Here is an 18,741-nt window from a genome sequence, read left to right as displayed (position 1 = left end):
CGGCGGCGCGTGCTGATTGGCTGCTCACGGGTGAGGTGTGCGCTCGCGGGGGCCGCGCGCCCTCGGATTGGTGGCGGGCGGCGCATGCGCGCGGCAGGGCGAGGCGCGGGCGCGATTGGCCGCTCGGGCGGGGGCGGGGCGTGGCGCGGGAACGGCGCGTGCGCAGAGCGGCGGGAAGATGGTGCTGATCAAGGAGTTGTGAGTGGGGCGGCAGCGCCGGGACCGGGACAGGGGGACAGGGCCGGGGGGACACCGACACGGCCACCGCCACCGCCACGGCGGCCGGCACCGGCCCCCCCACCCGCCGCCGCCACGGCCCCGCTCCGCCCGCTCGGCGCGGCCCGGCGGGCCCTGCTCGCAGCGGATCCTCCTCAGGCCCGGCCCTCGGGCTCGGCCGCGGTGCGGGGAGCCCTGCGGGGGGCGCGGGGGCCCAGGGCGTTTCCTCCCGTGTGCTCAGAGAGCAGCTCGTGTGGCCGTGGCGATGGCCCTGGAGCGGAGCCAGGGCCCTTCCCTGCCCGTAGTTCAGTTCCCCGCTGGCGCTTCCCTGCTCAGGTGTCGCCGGGAGCCCCACGCAGCTGGGTAGATCTTTCTCGTGTGGGCTTCTGCCAGCAAACCACCAGCTCGTTTGTTCCTTAATCCCACCCTTTGGCTTTAGGTTACTTCAAAGTCCAGTAACTGTAGCCTCAGTGGTAGTAAAGGGGATGGGTGGGTTCAAAAGTTTAAACAAATTACACACGACACAAAGTTGTGGCAGAGCTGGGAGTAGATTTCAAATTTCCTGGCTGTTTTGTGCAGTCTCTGACATCCTCCACCCCTTGTTTTTCCTTTTGTAAGGTGTCTGGCATTGAACTTCCCTTGGGTTTGTTGCATTGTACCCAAAGCCTTCCTAGCACAGAACATTTCCAAAGGGGAAACTTGAATTAGCTCCTTTTGACCTTTTTTTCCTGAATGTCTGTGTTACATTTGATGTCTGTTACCTGCAGGTGAAGCCTAATGATTCACTGTGTTGAATTTGCTCTTTTCTTTTTCTAGCCGAGTGGTTTTGCCTTGCTCGGTGCAGGAGGTACGTCCAGATGCTCCTGCTCGGTCTGGGGTGGGTGGTTCATGTGGGGCCTGTCAGAGGGGAGGGACACAGCAGGGCATTTCCAAGGAAGCAAATGCAGCACAGAGCCTTGAGCTGTTCTGAGCCCTGCACTGCCACCTGTGCCACTGCCCTGTGGCAGCACTTTCCTCCTGATCTGGCACTGAGGGTTTCCAGGTCTTTTCCTAAGGCCAGATGTAGGAAATGTCTTCTCAGATGGGCAGCCAGCAATTCAAATGGCACTGAGGTGCCTTTAAATGAGAGTTATGGCAGGGGGTGAGCCACAACAGGGGGCCTGTCATGGCAGGGTATCTGAGCACACCCTTGAGGGAGATGTTACACCTGTCCTGCGCTGTGCATTTCCTAGGCCCTGGAAGGGCAGCATTTAGTTGGTTAAAAATGTGTATTGGGGAGGTTTAGAGCTTGAAATCAGTCATTTCAAAATCTGTAAACTCAGAATTTATGTTTCTGCGATGCAGAGAAGAGCAACACTTTGTGCTTAGGATGGGAAAAACAAAGCATAACAACTTTGGTGTGTGCCAAAGTGCTGGGTTGTTGTGAAACAACCTGAGTATAGACCTGGTGCCTGTGAGCTGCAGATCTGTGTTGCCAGAAGGTTGTCAGACTTGACTAAATATCTTTCATATGGTGTTTTTTTACTTTCTTGATGATTTTGTTTGTACTACTGAATTTTTACTGGAAACAGCTAAATTGTTTTATGTGTTAATAGTTTTGGCCAACTTAAGTGCTAACATTTGAATTCTCTTTTCAGTATCAAGTTGGGCAACTTTATTCTGTGGCAGAAGCTAGCAAAAATGAAACAGGAGGTGGGGAAGGAATTCAAGTCCTAAAAAACGAGCCTTATGAAAAGGATGGTGAGAAGGGACAATATACTCACAAGATCTACCATTTAAAGAGGTGAGGAAAGCACTGATACACATTATAGTCACTGTTGTGAGAGCAGCCTTCCATTGTTTGCCCTTCTAGGATATTTGGTGGTGTTTTTCTGCCACTCTCTAATTTGCTGAGTTGTGCATGAGTGCTCTGGTGATTGGGAAAACACGTGAAATACGGTGGATTTTAAATATGTGGGGTAGAGCATTCCTTGTGTGGGACAGCTGAAGGAATTGTATTTCCTTGCTCTAGAGAGAGGGGAGGAAAAGATGAGTGGGACAGAAGGTTCCTGCATTAATTATCAGCTGTTTTGTCCTTGAATCTAAATGAAAAAGGACAGGAACTTATTCACCATCCTTGGAGAAAAACTGTGGCTGGAACACTTACCTAGACTGATCTCTGTCTGTCCCCTCTAAACGTGTTTACCTGGAGCTTGTTTAAAGTTGCCTCCTTTAAGGGCACCAGCCTCGAGCATTCTCCTGGGTAACACCAAGTTTCTCTTGTATCAGATGTTGGTACTTTTTTTCCCCAGGATCACATTGCTCACTCTTGGTTGCCTCATTATTACCTTCTCCATTTTTTTCTTAATTATGTTGTGGTCAGGAAGGGTGTTGGAGTTCCTCTGTTTCACTGTGAGTGGCATGTACATCATAACCTTTCAAATGCTGGGTACAATGTGCCTTTCTTTTTGGAGTGGAAGAAACAAATGAGGAATTTCAGCTGGCAGAATGTTTAAAATGCTGTCTGTGTTTTTTTCCAGTAAAGTCCCTGGGTTTGTAAGGATGATTGCTCCAGAAGGCTCCCTGGTGTTCCATGAGAAAGCCTGGAATGCATATCCCTACTGTAGAACAAGTAGGTCTGCCCTGGTGTGTTTTGCTGTTGGTGTTCCGTGGAGGGTTGGGCTGAAATGGTTCAGAAGAGAGGGGCCACTGAGAGAAGATACATTTCAGATACTGCTGTTGTGTGTGCAGGGTCTGCTCTGGAAGGGAGAGCTGCTCCAGGGGCTGTGGAGGCCTGGCATCCAGTGACCCTGGGATGAGGGCCAGGAGCTGATCCCTTCAGGGCTGGGGCTGGGCCTGTGTGGAAATCACTGTATTTTCCTAGTCTGTTAGAGCTGACTGCTGCGTTTTAATGCAGAAATTACTTTTCTAAGAGTAGGCTGGGAGTGGTTTGGGTGTGTTTCTGCTGAATAGTTTGAAGTGTCCTGTAAGGAGCTGCCAAGGCTGAGGCTGTTGGGTTGTGTGCTGAGCTCTGCTGTGAGGCACAGCTGCTGCTGGAATGTGTGTTGTCCTGTGGAGCAGTTATTTGGGAGACCTTCCAGAAACAATTGTATCTAATAAAACTGTGTTTCTTTTCTTCTTTTCATTGCACGTCTTTCCAACGACCAGTTGTGACAGTGAGTATTTGAGTTCCTACCAGTCCTGTGTTGGGGTTTTTTGGGATAGATTTTCTCTGTTATTACCAATACAGCTGTCTGGCCCCAGCCTGTAATAGGCTGGGGCTCCCAGCATAGAGCTCCCTGTTACTTTATTTGTCTGCATGTGGCTGTAATTAGAAAGAACTGTAATTCATCAGAGAAATTATTTCATTTTTTACTTCTTCTTTTATGCCTTTACTTACCATTACAGCTGCATAATATCTGATCTGGTAAGACATAATCCTAAAAAAGGAGGGAAGGGGAAAGTGCTAAATTAAAGGCTTCTACACTCTTGAATGCAATGATGCCTAAGGATTTTAGAAATTTAGGCATCAGCAGGAAGAGCAATGAAATGGAATCAGCCCTTACCTGTCTGAAATGCCATTGCTGTGAAGTGAATTCCTGCCTCAGTTAAAATGTGGTAACTGGGAATCTAAATGGATCAGCACAGCTCAGGGTTTGGGTTTGGTTTTTTAAGATGCATGGGAGGGACATCATTAAGACTTTAAAGCCCCATATATATGTTTTGGTGACCTGTTCAAGGAAATTTATGAGTTAAACGTTAAACTGCTTTATCTGCTCACTTGCAGACGAGGTTTAGATTGTTACCAGGTAGATGCAACACAAGGAGTAACAAGTGAGTCTGAACTGTTGAGCTTGACTCATCATGATACCTGTGCACACAGGTGTGTGCTTTCTGACGTCTGGAGTCAGCAGGGTTCTGTGATAGCCCTTAGACATACAATTCAGTGAGAGCTGGAGCTTTATGATCATTATTGTGCTGGGCAGTAACATCTCTCTGCAGAATTAATAATTTGAAAATTACTTGAACATAGAAGTAAAGAACTTCAGGGTTAGGAAGCAGGACAGCAAATGGCAGGGTTATTTCCATGGGTGTGCACAGCTGGAGCTCAAGTTCTCAAACATAATGTCCCACTTAAGATTGTCATGTCCCTATTTCTGTGTGTAGGTAAGGGAGCTGTTTCTCTGGTAAATTAAACAGGTTGTTTTGCTAGTCAAGGCTTAGTACTGGCTTGTATGTAGATACCATTTATCTAAACTTTAGGGAGAGAAGTGTAATCAGACTCATGCTTTTTGCTTTTAATTCTTACAGAATGAATACATGAAAGATGACTTCTTCATAAAAATTGAGACCTGGCATAAACCAGATTTGGGAACAACAGAGAATGTGAGTTGGGGTTTGGATACTAGACCTTAGTGCAGTTGTACAATTACTACAGATAAAGATTTCTATACCTGGCAGTGATGGATAATTACTGCATAAAGTCAGCACCTGAGCAGTATGTAAAGCAAGAAGAGGCCTTGCAAGGTGGTCAAGATATCTCACCTAAGGAGATGAAAGGACAAGGGAAGATTTTTGGGGTTTGTGTTGAGGTCAGTGCAGATGCTTGATTCTCACACAAATACTTCAATAGCATTTCAGTAAGTTGTTTTTTTATTTCATGTTCTTTTACCTTAGACATTCTCATGACAGATAGTCTGACAAGTTTATTTGAAAACAAGTTTTACAACAGGTTTCACAAGACCGTTGGAGCTGATCTGTGTGTGCTCTGTAGTTACATATTGAAGCTGCCTCTGTAAATCATCCCAGCTGGTGATGTTCTCATTTTCCTTCCCAGCTGATTTGGTTCACAGGTCACTTCAGGAGAGTTTTGATCTGTAGTGGCAAACATTTATAAACTGCCCACAGAGGACTAGTAGTCAGTCTGTTTCCAGTGCTTGGATGAACTGTAGCACTGGATGTGCTGCACAGAAGGGGAGTGTTCCTTGGGCAGCCCTGCTTGGTGTAACTAAATTTGGGTGTGTCAGACAGACCACAGGTGTGGAGCTGATTCCATCCTGAGACGTTCACATTACACACCTCAGACCACACATACCTCACCTGGTCCACATTCAGGACAGCTCCATGATCAGGGAGCCTCTGAGATCAGTCAGGTGCATAGTTGCACTTGCAATTTGTATGGATTCTTTCTAGCTCAGAAAGCTCATGCAGATTACAGAATGGATAATGGATCTAATTAGAGCTTGATTTCATTAGTGCTAACAAAAGTGGCAGATGAAGACAGCTTAGTCTTAAATCCAGGTTTCCTGAATGCACAAGAAGTGAAGGCTTTGTTCTGGTTTAAAATTGGCTACTGAGTGAATTAAACTGCAGATGTGGAAATCATTCCTTTGAGAAAAGCAGAGGAAGAAAGGGTAGGTTTGGAGGATGCTGCCTTTGTGTAATCCTGAGAAACTCCCTGGCACACAAATGTACTTCACAAGGTGCACCTCTGTGTAACATGCCAGCATAGGAACCATTCCTTTTTCTCTTTTTGCAGGTGCACAATTTAGACCCAAACACATGGAAGAGTGTTGAAGTTGTCCATATTGATATTGCAGATAGAACTCAAGTAGAACCAGGAGTAAGTAAATGCCATTGGGATGTAGATGCAGCATGCAGCTGATTGCACTGGTGCTTTGTGTTACTGTGAGTGAGTTAAAACAGTGTGGATTTCACCCAACAGAGGTGAAAAGTGTCTTGAACAAAATCATTTATTTATGTCTCCCTGCTGATGCTTTCTGCACATCTGGGTCTGTTGGGGCTGTTGTCTGGTTTGTTTAATTGTAACAGCCAGACTGTTCCATGTGTAATAATATTTGGACAGTAGAGGAATAGTAGGCACTAATATGGAGACTTTGCACAACAAATTTGATTGTCTTGAGTTTGTGCAGGGAGATATTCTTTATCCTGTTTAACTGTTATTTTCTGGAAACAAATACTTGAATATCCTAATTCTGGGGAGAGGAATCCTTTGCAGGAAGTCCTTGGAACTATTTTCAATGCATTATTCTCTTTTTCTTTTGTGTGTTTGACCTACAGAGTATGAAAACCGTGAGTGCAGAGTGGTCCCATCCAAAGTCTTGAGGCTTTTCTGATGTTACTACACTCTGTTTCCTTTTTATTAACTTCTAACACTGTTTCCACTTTTAGTAAATGTTTTGAGTAGATATTTGTGGATTCAAAGTCACAGTATAGCCCATCCTTGTGTAGTAATACCTGGCATTAATTGTCACCATGTGGTTCAAATTTTCATTTCCATTTAATCTCCCAGAAACTCAGTTTTATGCAGTCCTGACTTGGTTAACCAAAGCCTGGCTTTGTGTACAGACTCTTAGAAGACTCTGGTAACTCTGAGTTACCTGCAGACTCACACCCCAACCATTCACCTGTTTGCCCCTTGGGATTAGGCAACAGCAGTTCTCTGGGTCCCACACTTGGAGTGCCTTCTCCTATGAAAAATTTGTATTTTCTGGTCTCTATCTTCTCAGGACTCCAGGAGAGAGACTTTCTTTTATGCTGGGAAATCTTTATCAATTTTAGGTAATGGAACTTGAAATTTACTAATTTTTTTTGGAAGGTCAGCTGCATTATAGTTACAAAAGTGCCCTGACATGCTGGCTTTGTGCCTTCAGAGAAGGCTGCTGGTCTTGGAAAGTAAATGTCCCCTGTGAAACCATCATCTGTCTTCCCTGTGTTCTGTTTGTCTAGACGTTCTTTTCCTGCAGTTTCCTTATCTTTGTTTGGTGATATTTGAACCATCACCAGTTCACTCTGTGGGATGATGTGTGAAATCATGTGCTTTGTATGGTTTGGGGTTTTTGTTATGGTGCTTGTTTGAAAATTCTCATTCTAAGTGTCTGGGTGGGGTTTTTTTGTCTGCTCCATTTTTTAGGGAAAAGAAATAGTCAGTGTTGCTCAAGGAAAGTTTTAGTTGTACATTTATATTCTCAGACACAGTTTTGCCTAGAAAAGCAGTTCAAATGTACAACCTTGAGTAACAATAGGACTGAAAGAACGGAGCTACATTTATAACAATTTTGATAAAAGTTTTCATGTATTCAAGATTTATCTTTTTGTTCAGTGAATGAACTGTGTCCACCCTGCTAGGGCATAGCAGTTACTTTAGTTTCAGAGCTACAATTGGCATAAATATAAAAACAGTTAATTTCTTTAAGCTACTAATGACATACATATGCTAACTCATGCTCATTTAAGTATGTATAGATATAATTTGGCTGACATCTGTGAGTTTCTTTAGATAAAAATTTAACTCTGCCCTCTTTTAATCATCTCCAGCATATGATCTATGTCACTTTATGTGATTTGTATATAGAATGTCTTCCCAGGAGAGAAAGACTTTTTAAAAAGTAAGCAAAAGTGAACCCTCAATTAACATCAGAAGAGGCTGTGGTTTGGAAACAATTTGGAGGAAAGTAGAGTGTAGTGAAAACAAATTGAAATCAGATTTATAGCTATTTTTGTATAGTGAAGAAATTAAATGTCTTGTTCTAGGTCACAGTGGATCTTCATTTTATTACTTGAAAGCAAGTTGTAAAACTACGATTTTGTACTAATCAGTCAGATTACTTTACACATGCCTTAGGAGTTCAGGTATCTGTGCTATCTATCCCTTGTTCCACAATTTGAGGAAATCTGCTGGAAATGCTCTTCTGGAGTCTGTAAGGAAGTGTTAAAAGATTCTTGAGTTTGATGGGTGGATCTCTTCCATTTCATACTTAATTTATCATGTGATAAGCAGCTAAAAACTACGTCTTATTAGTCCTGAAACTTTGAATCATCATATGTTGACACATGCCATGGAACAGCCTATTTGTGTGAACAATAAGATGGACTTTTAGCTTATTAGTGTTTTCCTCTCCCCTTTTTGTTTTCTATCCCTAAGTAAGGCTTTTTCATCCTGTCCTGGGTGTTTCTAAATCTGTGTCTTCCAGCCTTTACCTTTGTGGTGGGTTCACGTTGGCCGAGTGCCAGGTGCCCGCCCAGCTGCTCCATCAATCCCCTTCCCAGCCAGACAGGGGAGAGAGTAAGGTGGAAGGACAAAACCAGCCCAGCTCGTGGGTTGTGATGAGGCAGTTTCTCTTTATGCCAAAGAAAAGCAAAGCAGTGTGCACATGCCCAAAGCACAAGCCCAAAGCAGAAGCAGCAATAACTCTCCCCTTCCCACCAGCGGTGACAGTCGGCCACTGCTCCGAGGGGCAGAGCTCCAGCATAGGCAGGGGGTGTCAGCAGGCAGCCCTCACAGACAGCAGTGCCTCCGTTCCTGCTCCCTGCCTCAGCTTTTACACCTGGGTTGATGGCACATGGTCTGGGATATCCCCTTGGCCAGGGTGAGTCAGCTGCCTGCCCATGTTCCCTCCCAGGATCTCTCCCTCAACTGAAGAAGGAACGTTACAGTGCTGTGCTCAGCAGTAGCCAAATCGTGGGTGTGTTACCAACACTCCTCTGGCTGCCACTGCAGAGCACAGCACTGGGAGGGCTACTCTGGGGAAATAAATTCCTGCTCAGAAAGACCCACCACAGCATTCTCGTTCCAAGTGCAGCATCGCTGCATCCATGATAAGATAACCAGGCTGGTTTCGTTTTTCATGTGAACCTTGGTGTTCTTCCAAAGGTGATTTCAGAGGGTGGTTTCCCTGATAGCTGTGCTGTAGCTGCAGGACTCTTCAGGAGATGGGAATGACTGCAAGACATATTTTATTAAAAACCAGTTAGCTAAACTTAGCTAAACCACACGACTGCATGTCAGTGAAGTGCACACTAGTGCTGTGACTGTTTCAGTTAGGAGATTGGGAATCATGCATGGAGTTGGAAATGTGACATACTTGGATAAACCTGATTTTCGATGTGTGTTGTGCTGTGAATGAGCACTCACGGAGATGTGGATCATGTTCAGGGGAAGTGCTGATAGGTGTTTCCTTCCACAGGGACTGTGTGTGAGTTTTCTGCTAAATATCACCAGTAGTGTGTATGTTCTCCTGTTTATCACTCTAATGCAGTATTGAGCTGAAAAGCTGGAATTGGTGTCCACCTGCCTAGTTAGTGTGATGCCACTGAGTGTTCAGGAAGTGCTTTTCATGGATTTGCAGATCAGGCATCAGACTTGTGTAATTTTTATGTTAGGTTCTAAAAGTTTTCTTAAAATGATGCTGTCCTCTGCATGTGTTTTCAGTTTTATACTTCTTGCTAGTGAACTGTGAGATCTCAGGAGTACTTTTACCACTCTGAGCAGGTCTAAAGACTGAGAATGAGAATTGTAAAGAAGCACCCAGGTTCTGGGTTGTTGTAATATCACTTTATTGTATGTGGTTCACGGTGTCTCTAATAATTCTTTTTAGTAGATTGTTGCATTCATGCATATTATATTGAGAATTTGAGCAGAAGCTGCCTGGGAAATTATATGTGTGTATTTCTTTGAAATGGTTTTAGCTCCTCTATCTTGTTGTGCTGCTGCATGCTGATGTTGCCTGTCTGGATTTCCAAAGGACTTTGGGGGTTTGAGCTGTAATATTTGTTCCAACAGCCGCCTGTTTTTCTTCCTAAGAAGGACTTGCTGTTGTCAGGAGTTAAGCTCTTGCTGCACAGATATTTTCCTTAAACTCAGCAAAGAACTGTTGTTTATTTGTGCTTTGGCTCTAGTCCAGTCTTCTTGCCTGCGTGCTGGTAGGGTTTGTGTGTGGAGAACAGTTCCTACAATGCTCTCCTCTGCATCTCAGCTTTAGTCTATGCCGGGTTTTGTCTGTCCTTAACAGGATTTGGGTTAATTGACTGCTGAAAGGTGTTGGTTCGAAGCTTCTGTCTCTAGGACAGAAAACTTTACCATGACTCATCTATCTTCTTTGAACTTTTGTTTTCATTCCTACATTTTACTGCTAGATAACATTTTCTTCCTCAGTGTTTCCAGCTGTGGTTATTCACACGTGGGTCCCAAATGCAAGAGCATGGTTGATTTTTGCCAGTGTCCTTGTGCAGTGGGAGGTGGGATGGCAGGTAACAGCACTGAGCAGGCTTGGAGTATCCAGGCAAATCATCCCACAACGTAAACCAGGCAGGTCAAGGTTGCACATGTAGGTGAGTTTAAATGCCACATGCCCCACACCACTACAGTGTGAGCTCTGCCTTGGGAGGGTATTCATGCAGTGACAATAAATTCAGGGTTGTTGCAATGCAATACTTGTTTTTATTTACAAAACTGGCACTAAGATGTGGAATTCTTATATTTCTGTTTAGCACATCGCTGCCCCAACAGCTGTGCAGCAACAGCTGTGCCAGCAGTTACTTACCTAGAGCACATTGATTATCCATTGCTATAGCTTGATCCTTTTCCATGTCTTCCATCCAGTGTTTGAGTGAAATTGTTAAAAGGCAGTCATGATCAATAATTTAAAACAATATATTTCCATAAAAACACTCTGCTGTAGTATTTGCATAGATTAAAGAAAATGCCTCTTTTTCCACCCAACGATTGTTAAAAAAAAAATTAAAGAAAAGTATGACACTGAGCCTCCAGGCCATGCAGGACCTGAGGATTCCAGTGGGTTGCAGCTGTCCTTTGTCACAGTGTTTGGCAGAACCCGTGAGGTGGGAGGTGTGCAGCTGGTGGCAGGTGGTGTGTGTGGCTCCCTGGCTGCTCCCAGAGGGGCCAGTCTGGGACGTGCCGGCGGCTCCGGCTCAGCAGGAGCTGCGGCAGGGCTGGAGAGTGTGTGCTGCTGGATATCTACTCTTTTGGATATCTGGGAAAAGGGTGTGTGCTTTATTGCAGTAAAATCATAAATAAGTAGGTTTTACCAAAATTCAGGTGACAAATATGTCTGTTAGTCTTTCTGCAATTACAGTAATTTGAGTGGACTTGAAATGTTGCTGAATTTGAGTGTTGCTGTGCCAGTTCCTCTGGCTGTCCCTGGGGCAGGTGAAGGGTTGAGGAGCACTGTGGCAGCCCCTGCTGAGGCTGACGGGCTGTCATGTGGGTTCTTCAAATAAACTTATTGTTTCACTTTAGAGGGAGAACTAGAGGGAGCTCCTGGTTTGTGGAAGTTCATACAACATTGATTAGCAATGTGATTGGAATGTTTTGACTCACGTGGCTGCTTCTAGGAAATATTTGTTCAATTCCTAAATTTTGACTGTACGTGTTTCTCAATATGGAAGTTGCAATACCTAGTACTGCTTTCTAGATATATTAATTACAGAATGGCTGGAAAAATCAGTTAAAAGGTTTCTTCAGCCTGTTTTAATACGCAGTGTAGGTAGGTACATAAAAGAACTGGGACCAGTGAGGGAAAATTGGGGAGAAAAAAGTGTAGCAGCTGATTTTTTGTAAGTGAAATTGGATGCCTCTGAGAGGACCTCCTGGGTTTTGCAGTTCCATCTGCTTGCAAAAGGTGATTGTCAATGTCAGAATGGTTGTGAAAGCATTAATAGCTAATTTGTGTAGCCTTGCTCTGTGGATTCAGAATTTCAGTCTGGAAGTAGCCTCTGTTCCTCTGTGCTGATGGAGGAATCTGGAGCTGAAAACTGATGGGGATCCACGTGGTGTTCAGCAGCCAAGAGCTGCTTCTCTTGGGGGTGTTTCTTGCACTCCATGTTTTGCAGAGCTTTTCCTCATTGAAACTTTACTTAACAATGAGACATTAAACTTTGCTAAACTTTCTTGTCCCTTTCTGTAGCACCCACCAAGCATTTGTTCTGCTTTGAAGCAATTTAAATTGTTACAGTTCTCCTGGGTTGCATGGGTGTAACAGTAGTCATGTGTGGGTGCTTTTAATACACTGTATAAACCTCGTTTCTGAATCATTGCTTTCTCCTTCCCTCGGAGGTCACAGACCCAGTGGGACAGTGCTGATGGCACAGTGTGCACAGCACAGGGCAGCTCTGGCCTAGGGCAGCCTGGAGGGCTGTCATGGTGTGAGCTGGTCAGGAGCCCCACGGGCGACACAGGCAGTGAGCAGGTGGGATGAGGCAGAGCCAGCCTGGCAGCTGTTCCACAGTACCTGGGCAACCACTTTGGCTGTCGTGGGCAGAAGCTTAATGCAGTGGGATGCATATTAATCTGGTGGAGTTTTCTGACTGTAAGGTGTTTTATGTTACAGGACTACAAAGCTGATGAAGATCCTGCATTATTCCAGTCAGTTAAGACGAAGAGAGGACCTCTGGGGCCAAATTGGAAGGTACTGGCAACTGGTGTTACAGCCTTGCAAAGTCTGTATTAGCAGAAAAACAGAGTTCATGGTTTCTTCAGAAAGTTGCTCAGCTCCAATTCAGGAAGAAGTTTCCTGTGGCCCAGCAGATCTTGAGCACATCCTCCAGTGACACCCCAACAGCAGTGCAAAGCTGGTCAGTGCCTCTTGGCCCTGTCAGCCACCAGAACCCACGTGCCTGCCATCCCAGGAGAGAAGGGACTGTGCATGCCACACCAGAGACCTGAGCAGCCCATTGCTGTGCTCAGGGAATCACAGGCAGTCTGTCAGGAACAACTCCTAGTTACTGATTAGAATGCAGTTTTTCTGTAATAATACTTAGAATTATATTTTATTATTATAATAATAATATAGTTAAAATCCATTAATTTACTATAAATTATTTATTTATAATTCTAATACACTAATTAGAATTATAATTTCTAATAACAAAAGTAAATTTTTAAAAATTTAAAACTTCCTTTCCATTATCCCCAAATAGAAAGAGCTAGCAACTGATGAGGAGTGTCCCAAAATGTGTGCATACAAGTTGGTGACCATCAAATTTAAGTGGTGGGGACTGCAGAACAAAGTTGAAAACTTTATACAAAAGGTGAGTGCTTCTGCCTTGTGGGGCAGGGAGGGTTGTGTTGGTGTGAGGGTTGAGCAGAAAGATCAATACACCTTCCTGTTGCTCACAGCCAAGCAATTCCTGTCCATTCCCCCAGCCAGTCCAATCACTTGTGTCTTGGTCTCCCACAAATGGGGCTTCACTGGTGGTACCAGAACAACTCTCTAGGAGGAAAAAAGCAAAGTCTTCACAAACTTGCACTTGTGGTTTGTCAGCTGCCACCTTGGAGCTAGAACAAATTTTAAAAGGATTCTTCATCATTTTCAAGTAATGTGAATTGCCAAACTTTCTTGAAACTTTTTCTGGATAGTGATATTTGTTCATTATTTCTATGTTAAAGCATGTGAGAAATGAGGTGAATTTAAATTGGATCCAGGGCAGAACCTGTAGCATTGTGAAGCAGCACACACCTGAAGATTGTAACTCTTCAAACTGAGCAGACTCAATCACTTCACCAGCCTTTTGCAAGGCCTAGACCAATGATCTAATGCCTGTTTATCTTCTTAAAGCAAGAAAAAAGGATATTTACCAACTTCCACCGCCAGCTGTTCTGTTGGATTGACAAGTGGATTGAGCTGACTATGGAGGACATTAGGAGAATGGAGGATGAAACCCAGAAGGAGCTAGAAGCGGTAAGAAAGCTTTTTTAAGGCTCAGATGTGTGTGCTTCTACCTGTAGATTTGTCTCTTTGGAAAGTGAGGCAGGTTATGTTGTGTCCATCCCCTTGTGTGTGTGTTTGGGCAATTTCTGATGAACACTGTGACCCCTTTGGGGATCCTCCTGTGGGGCCCCAAGTGCTTCAAGCATCTGCATTCTGTGCTGTCAGGCTGGAAGTGGCTGTAAGGTGAATATCTCTGATGTCATTAAACCCAGAATGCCTGCCCTCACCAACTCTGTGTTTATGGCACCACACCCATTGCACAGAGTCCTATTCAGGCCTTTTTGCTGCTTCTTGGTTAGAAGTCAGAGCTGTCACCTTCCTCTTCCATCATGTGCTTTGCTGTGTTTCATTTCTAGTCATCACTAGATCTGTCACTTTTCAAACATATTTTCAAGCATGTTTGTGTCAAGTGGCAGCTGTTCTGCTCCTGATTAGCACAGCAAACCAAAATTTTACTTTTAAAAAGGAAGCCAGTAAAATGAACTGACATTGTGTCAGTTTTCCTGCTTTAGTGGCTGTGAGGACCAAATCTGTATATCCTGCCATGTTCTGGGCTGATGTCTGGGAGGAAGCTCAGACATGGGCACTATCACTGCTCTTTCCTTTCAGAGGTGGACACTAAAACAGGCTGGGAAGGAAGCTATTTTTGATAGTGTCTTTCCAGAACATAACCTTTAGTATGAACCTTTCTGTGTAAAATCCTGATGGCACTTTCCAGGCTTTTTTGCGGTCTTTGGATTTGCAGTTGTATTTCATCCCATTTTGACAATTGCTGTATGCCCCAAACCCAGTCAGGTTTCCACTGTCCTTCCACTGTCTTGGTTCTTCCAAGACACAATGTGTCTTCAGCTACATCTTGCTTTTTGTGTGGTTTGACTCAGTCCAGACATTGTAACCAGGTTGCCCAAAGTTCAGCCCAACTGCCGACAGGGCCCTGCGGTGCATTCTGTGCTCTGTGCCTGGTGCCTCTTTGCTGTTGGTACCAAACCAGCTGCAGCTCCTCCCTCCCCACTCATGCTCTGCAGGGGCTTTCTGAACCCTGTGGAACAGCCTGTGTTGTGTAGGGATGTTTCCTGGGTTTGGAAGAAGTGTTTCTTCACGGGCCTGTGCAGCCATAGGTAGATGTGCTGAGGTGGTAGCACCAACCGTTCTTCTCTCATGAGTTGGAGGGTTTGGCTGTGTTGGCAGCCCCACAATACACTTTGGACAGGATTGGTCTTCACTCACTCATGCAGACTTTGTGCTGTCTCATGGGCATTTGGGTATTTTTGGCAGGTGTTCTTCCAAATCACAGGGATTTCTTCTTTAATTCTACTTTATGCCTGATCCTGTTCCTAGAGCCACTTGTTCCGTGGTGCCTGTGAAGGAGGAAGCATAACTGCTTTCCTCTCTAGTCCAGTTTTTGCCAGAAGGTTCCCCTTTTGCACACCCATAGTTCATTTGAAGTGAACAAGACTTTATGCGGTTTCCTGAGCAAGGGTAGTGGCAGTGAGGGGCAAACACCAGGGGTGTGCTGGAGAGAGGCAGCAGGATCTGACACACCTGTGTCCGTGAGGAAATTGCTCCTTTGTGTGTCTGTGGACTGTGGATGTTTGTCTTCTTGTAGAGACAGTTGTTTCACATTTCTCACTGGTAAGTAGCTTCTTTTAAACATTTTTTTTTCAAAATATTGGTTCATTTTTAGTTCTTACCTTAAGCCAAACTCAGCTCACATGTCTCTGAGTGCAACATTAATTCTCTTTCCTAAATATCAAATGTATTTATTTAATATTTTCTTGTTTTGCAAAGCAAGGCAAATATTTTTTTTGCAAGTAGCTTGTTATGTAAGCTACTGGCTTCAGGAACTTTTATATTGTTGAAAAAGCCTTTTTTTTTCCATACGTATTGATGTTACACTAACCCAGATTTCTGTGTGTATTGTGAAATCTGAGAGGAGTGAGGACCTACTTTTTGGGGGTTTTCTCTACTGTTACTGGAGGGGTATCTACAAACACCTACAAATGATGCAATTTCAAGGGGTTTATGGTGAAATGCATTATTGGAGAACAACAGAAAGGCAAAACTCACTGTCAAATAATATGAATGCTAGTTTTTCCCAATAGTGTCCTACTCTTTCATATTCAACTTCCCCATCCATTGTTCTCACCAGTAACTGCCATTACATCACCAGCGCACCACAAAGTGTGTTTTATGGCCAGGACCTCTGGGAAGGGAGTGCTCAGGGCTGGGGTGCTCGGTGTGACACAGATACCTCCGTGCTCCCGTCCCTGCAGAGCAGTCGGGTATCGACAGGACTGCACTTCTGTGATGCTGAGAGCCAAACCAGGCACAAGGCAGGGCTTCCTGGTGCTCTTCCACTTCTCATGAACACCTTTTCTTCCTCCTTCTCTGAGCTGATCTTTCTCTGGATTCTGTGCACATTCCAGTTCTTTTGTTGCTCCTATGCTTCATCTTCAGTCAATTTTTATAGTCAGGATCTCTGCTTTTGTTATTTTTCTGTTACTCTCTGAGTCCTCATCAGTGTTCTTCCAGAGTTTCTCTATCCTAGCCCATCTTTTTCTCACTGTTTATCTGTCACTTGGTTTTTTCTGTCTCTGGCTCCTGGAGATGAGAAGCACATCTGCCCCATGAAACACACATCAGCTCATCAGTGTAGAGCAGAAAAGCACCTGGCCCAGCCAAAGGCCTGTGACCAACCTCCCTCATGTCTGTGAGGGTAGAGATGCCACACTGGGTGTCCTGGGCAGTGGCCCCATGCTGGAGCATCATGGACCAGTAAAAATTCAAGCAGAATTGTTTACAGCTGCTGTCCAATTCCCAGGTCTCACCAAAACTAAGTACCCCATATTCCAGGTCCAAAATCCCTGAGCCATAGCTGGCCCTGGCCCTGGCCCTGGCCCTGGCCAGGGAGAAGCCATTCTGGCCCTGTAGGTTGTTCCTTCTCTCGTACTAACCATGGCACGACAGGTTCTGTGTGTGGAGCTCACGTTTTATTTCACTTCAGATGCGTAAGAAGGGTTCCGTTCGAGGCACTTTGGCTGCGGACGTCTAGAGGAGTTCTCTGTAGGTTCTGAGGCACAGCAAGCTGTGTAAGTCACCTGCTGGATGGAAAAGGAGAAGAGGGATTAATGTTCTGATGGATGGGAATTGCTAGCAGAAATCATTCTGATATCCACATACCACATGTGGCCTTGCCTTGCTCCTGCTCGATACCAGTGTGGTGATCAGCAGTGGGGCTGAGCTGTGGTGCCCAGGGCACACCAGAAAGGCCGTGCTGCAGGTGCTCAGGCTGGGGGCAGAACTGCTGCAGCATTCCCACCTGCCCTGGTGCCTGGTGCTTACCCAGTGCAGACACCTGAGGTGTGGGCCCTGCTGCCACCATGGTGATGGCACTGGGCCCTGGTGCCCACCCTTGTCCTTCTGGGCACTGTTGGACACGTCAGCATCGCTTTGCTGCATGCACAGGAGCAGAGTGATCTGTGGACTTGGTCCATGTCACTTAGGGAACCTGTGGACTGTCACCTTCCAACCACTTTCAGTTCTTGTAATCCAGTTCCACCCAATATTGGTAGACACTAAACTGTGTTAGAACTGTTTCTGTGGGAGCAGGTTTTCCAGGAGTTACAGGCTCTTGGTGCTTGTGCCCAGCACTTTGGTGCTTCTGTTCCTTGCACGGACTGTTGTGCCACTGCTGGGGATCCCAGCCCAAGGGTGGCACATCCCACTGCTCCGTGTGAGCTCCCCAGGGACAGGGGCAGCTCCCACTCCTGGGGGCAGCGCCCACCCAAGGACAGCTCCAGTGAGATTCCCTCAGGAGCTGACATTGCTTTGGTGTGACTTGCTCAGCCCTGCCCCGGTGTTCCCTGGAGGCCTGTTTGGAACTGTGTCTGAGGAGTGTGCTGATGTGGCATTTGTGTTTCCTCTCTCCACAGCTGCGTAACCAAGGCCAGGTGAGAGGGACGAGCGCTGCCAATGACGAGTGAGGAGCGCGGGTGCCGCTCTTGGCTGTGTGTGGGTGCACGACTCTGTATATACCTGTACACGCACACGCAGGCGGAGGGGTGGCCACAGGCTCCGGGTGCTACACCTGTCCTAGCAAAGATTCCAAGGAAACTGCTTTCATTATGTATACCCCAAGCAAATAAAAATCAACTGAGTAGTGTCATTTAAAGGATGAATTTTGCTAACTGGTATGTTCATGAATGTCAATACTGGACCAATTTCTGCCCTACTTGTTTTTTCTCCTGTCTGAGTCATTCTGCCCTAACTGACCCATCTCTCATTGTAAGGAAACACTCAAACAAGTTAATTTCAGTTTTACGTCTTCCCTATTGAGTTTTGGGATAGGAACAATGAATGTATTTATAGCTATTTATTTCTGGATTGTCATTATCCTATAGTAAAATCAGAAAAAAATTTCTATTAGTGGAAATTGGAAGACTTTTACTGTTGAATAACCCAAACTTTACCCACTCACTGATTTAAAAGAAAAAGAAATCATGTTTTATTGGACTTTTGTACATTGAAATGCTAATGGTTTTTCTTCATTAAAATTGGCAAAATTAAGGAAAAATGGCTTGTGATTTATAAAGTAATTGCAACTTGAATTTTTCCAGAAGCTGCTTTTTAGACAAGTGTGCTTGACCGTACCTGTAGAGCATTTGCAGTCTGTCTCAGGCCAGGAGGGGGACAGCTCTTCCCTCCAGGAACACTCCTGCCAGTGCAGTGACTGTTCTCCAGAGCTTCCCTTTGGAAGCCGTGCAGATGGTCTGGATTTCACACACTGCAATGGAATATAATTGTGATTTTAGTTTTATTCATGTTGCAAATACACTTTGGGAGGTGTAGACTTGCAGATATAATGAAAGTTTCGATTGTAGCCCTGATGTGTTTCCAAGCTGTCTGTGAGGGGCTGATGCACGAGAGCCCCCTGGGTTGAGAAATCCCTCCTGTAAGATACTCCATACGGAAATGGTGTTCAGTGTGTGTAAGGAGCTATTCACAGCATGTAACAGGG

The 18,741-nt window shown here is 45.1% G+C and overlaps 1 protein-coding gene across 1 annotated transcript; it reads left to right on the top strand.

Annotated features, from left to right (window-relative positions):
* Positions 1-137: 137 nt before the first annotated feature.
* PITPNB (phosphatidylinositol transfer protein beta) lies at positions 138-17,889 on the top strand. Its single transcript, XM_071572069.1, has 11 exons — positions 138-198; positions 1,033-1,063; positions 1,854-1,999; positions 2,736-2,827; positions 3,364-3,371; positions 4,507-4,581; positions 5,735-5,818; positions 12,345-12,422; positions 12,934-13,044; positions 13,572-13,694; positions 17,657-17,889. Exons 1-11 carry the CDS (start codon positions 179-181, stop codon positions 17,705-17,707), a joined length of 819 nt encoding a protein of 272 aa, XP_071428170.1. The 5' UTR covers positions 138-178; the 3' UTR covers positions 17,708-17,889.
* The last annotated feature ends 852 nt before the right edge of the window (positions 17,890-18,741 follow it).

This window comes from Pithys albifrons, chromosome 17 (assembly GCF_047495875.1).
Source record: "Pithys albifrons albifrons isolate INPA30051 chromosome 17, PitAlb_v1, whole genome shotgun sequence".
NCBI classification, from domain to species: Eukaryota; Metazoa; Chordata; class Aves; order Passeriformes; family Thamnophilidae; genus Pithys; species Pithys albifrons.
The sequence above is the reverse complement of the archived record's forward strand: the minus strand, read 5'-3'. Positions and strand labels throughout refer to the sequence as shown.

Coding starts and splice junctions, on each gene's coding strand:
- PITPNB (XM_071572069.1), top strand. CDS start 179: ATGGTGCTGATCAAGGAGTT. Junction 1,064..1,853: donor TGCCTTGCTCGGTGCAGGAG/GTACGTCCAGAT, acceptor TTCTCTTTTCAG/TATCAAGTTGGGCAACTTTA. Junction 2,000..2,735: donor AAGATCTACCATTTAAAGAG/GTGAGGAAAGCA, acceptor GTTTTTTTCCAG/TAAAGTCCCTGGGTTTGTAA.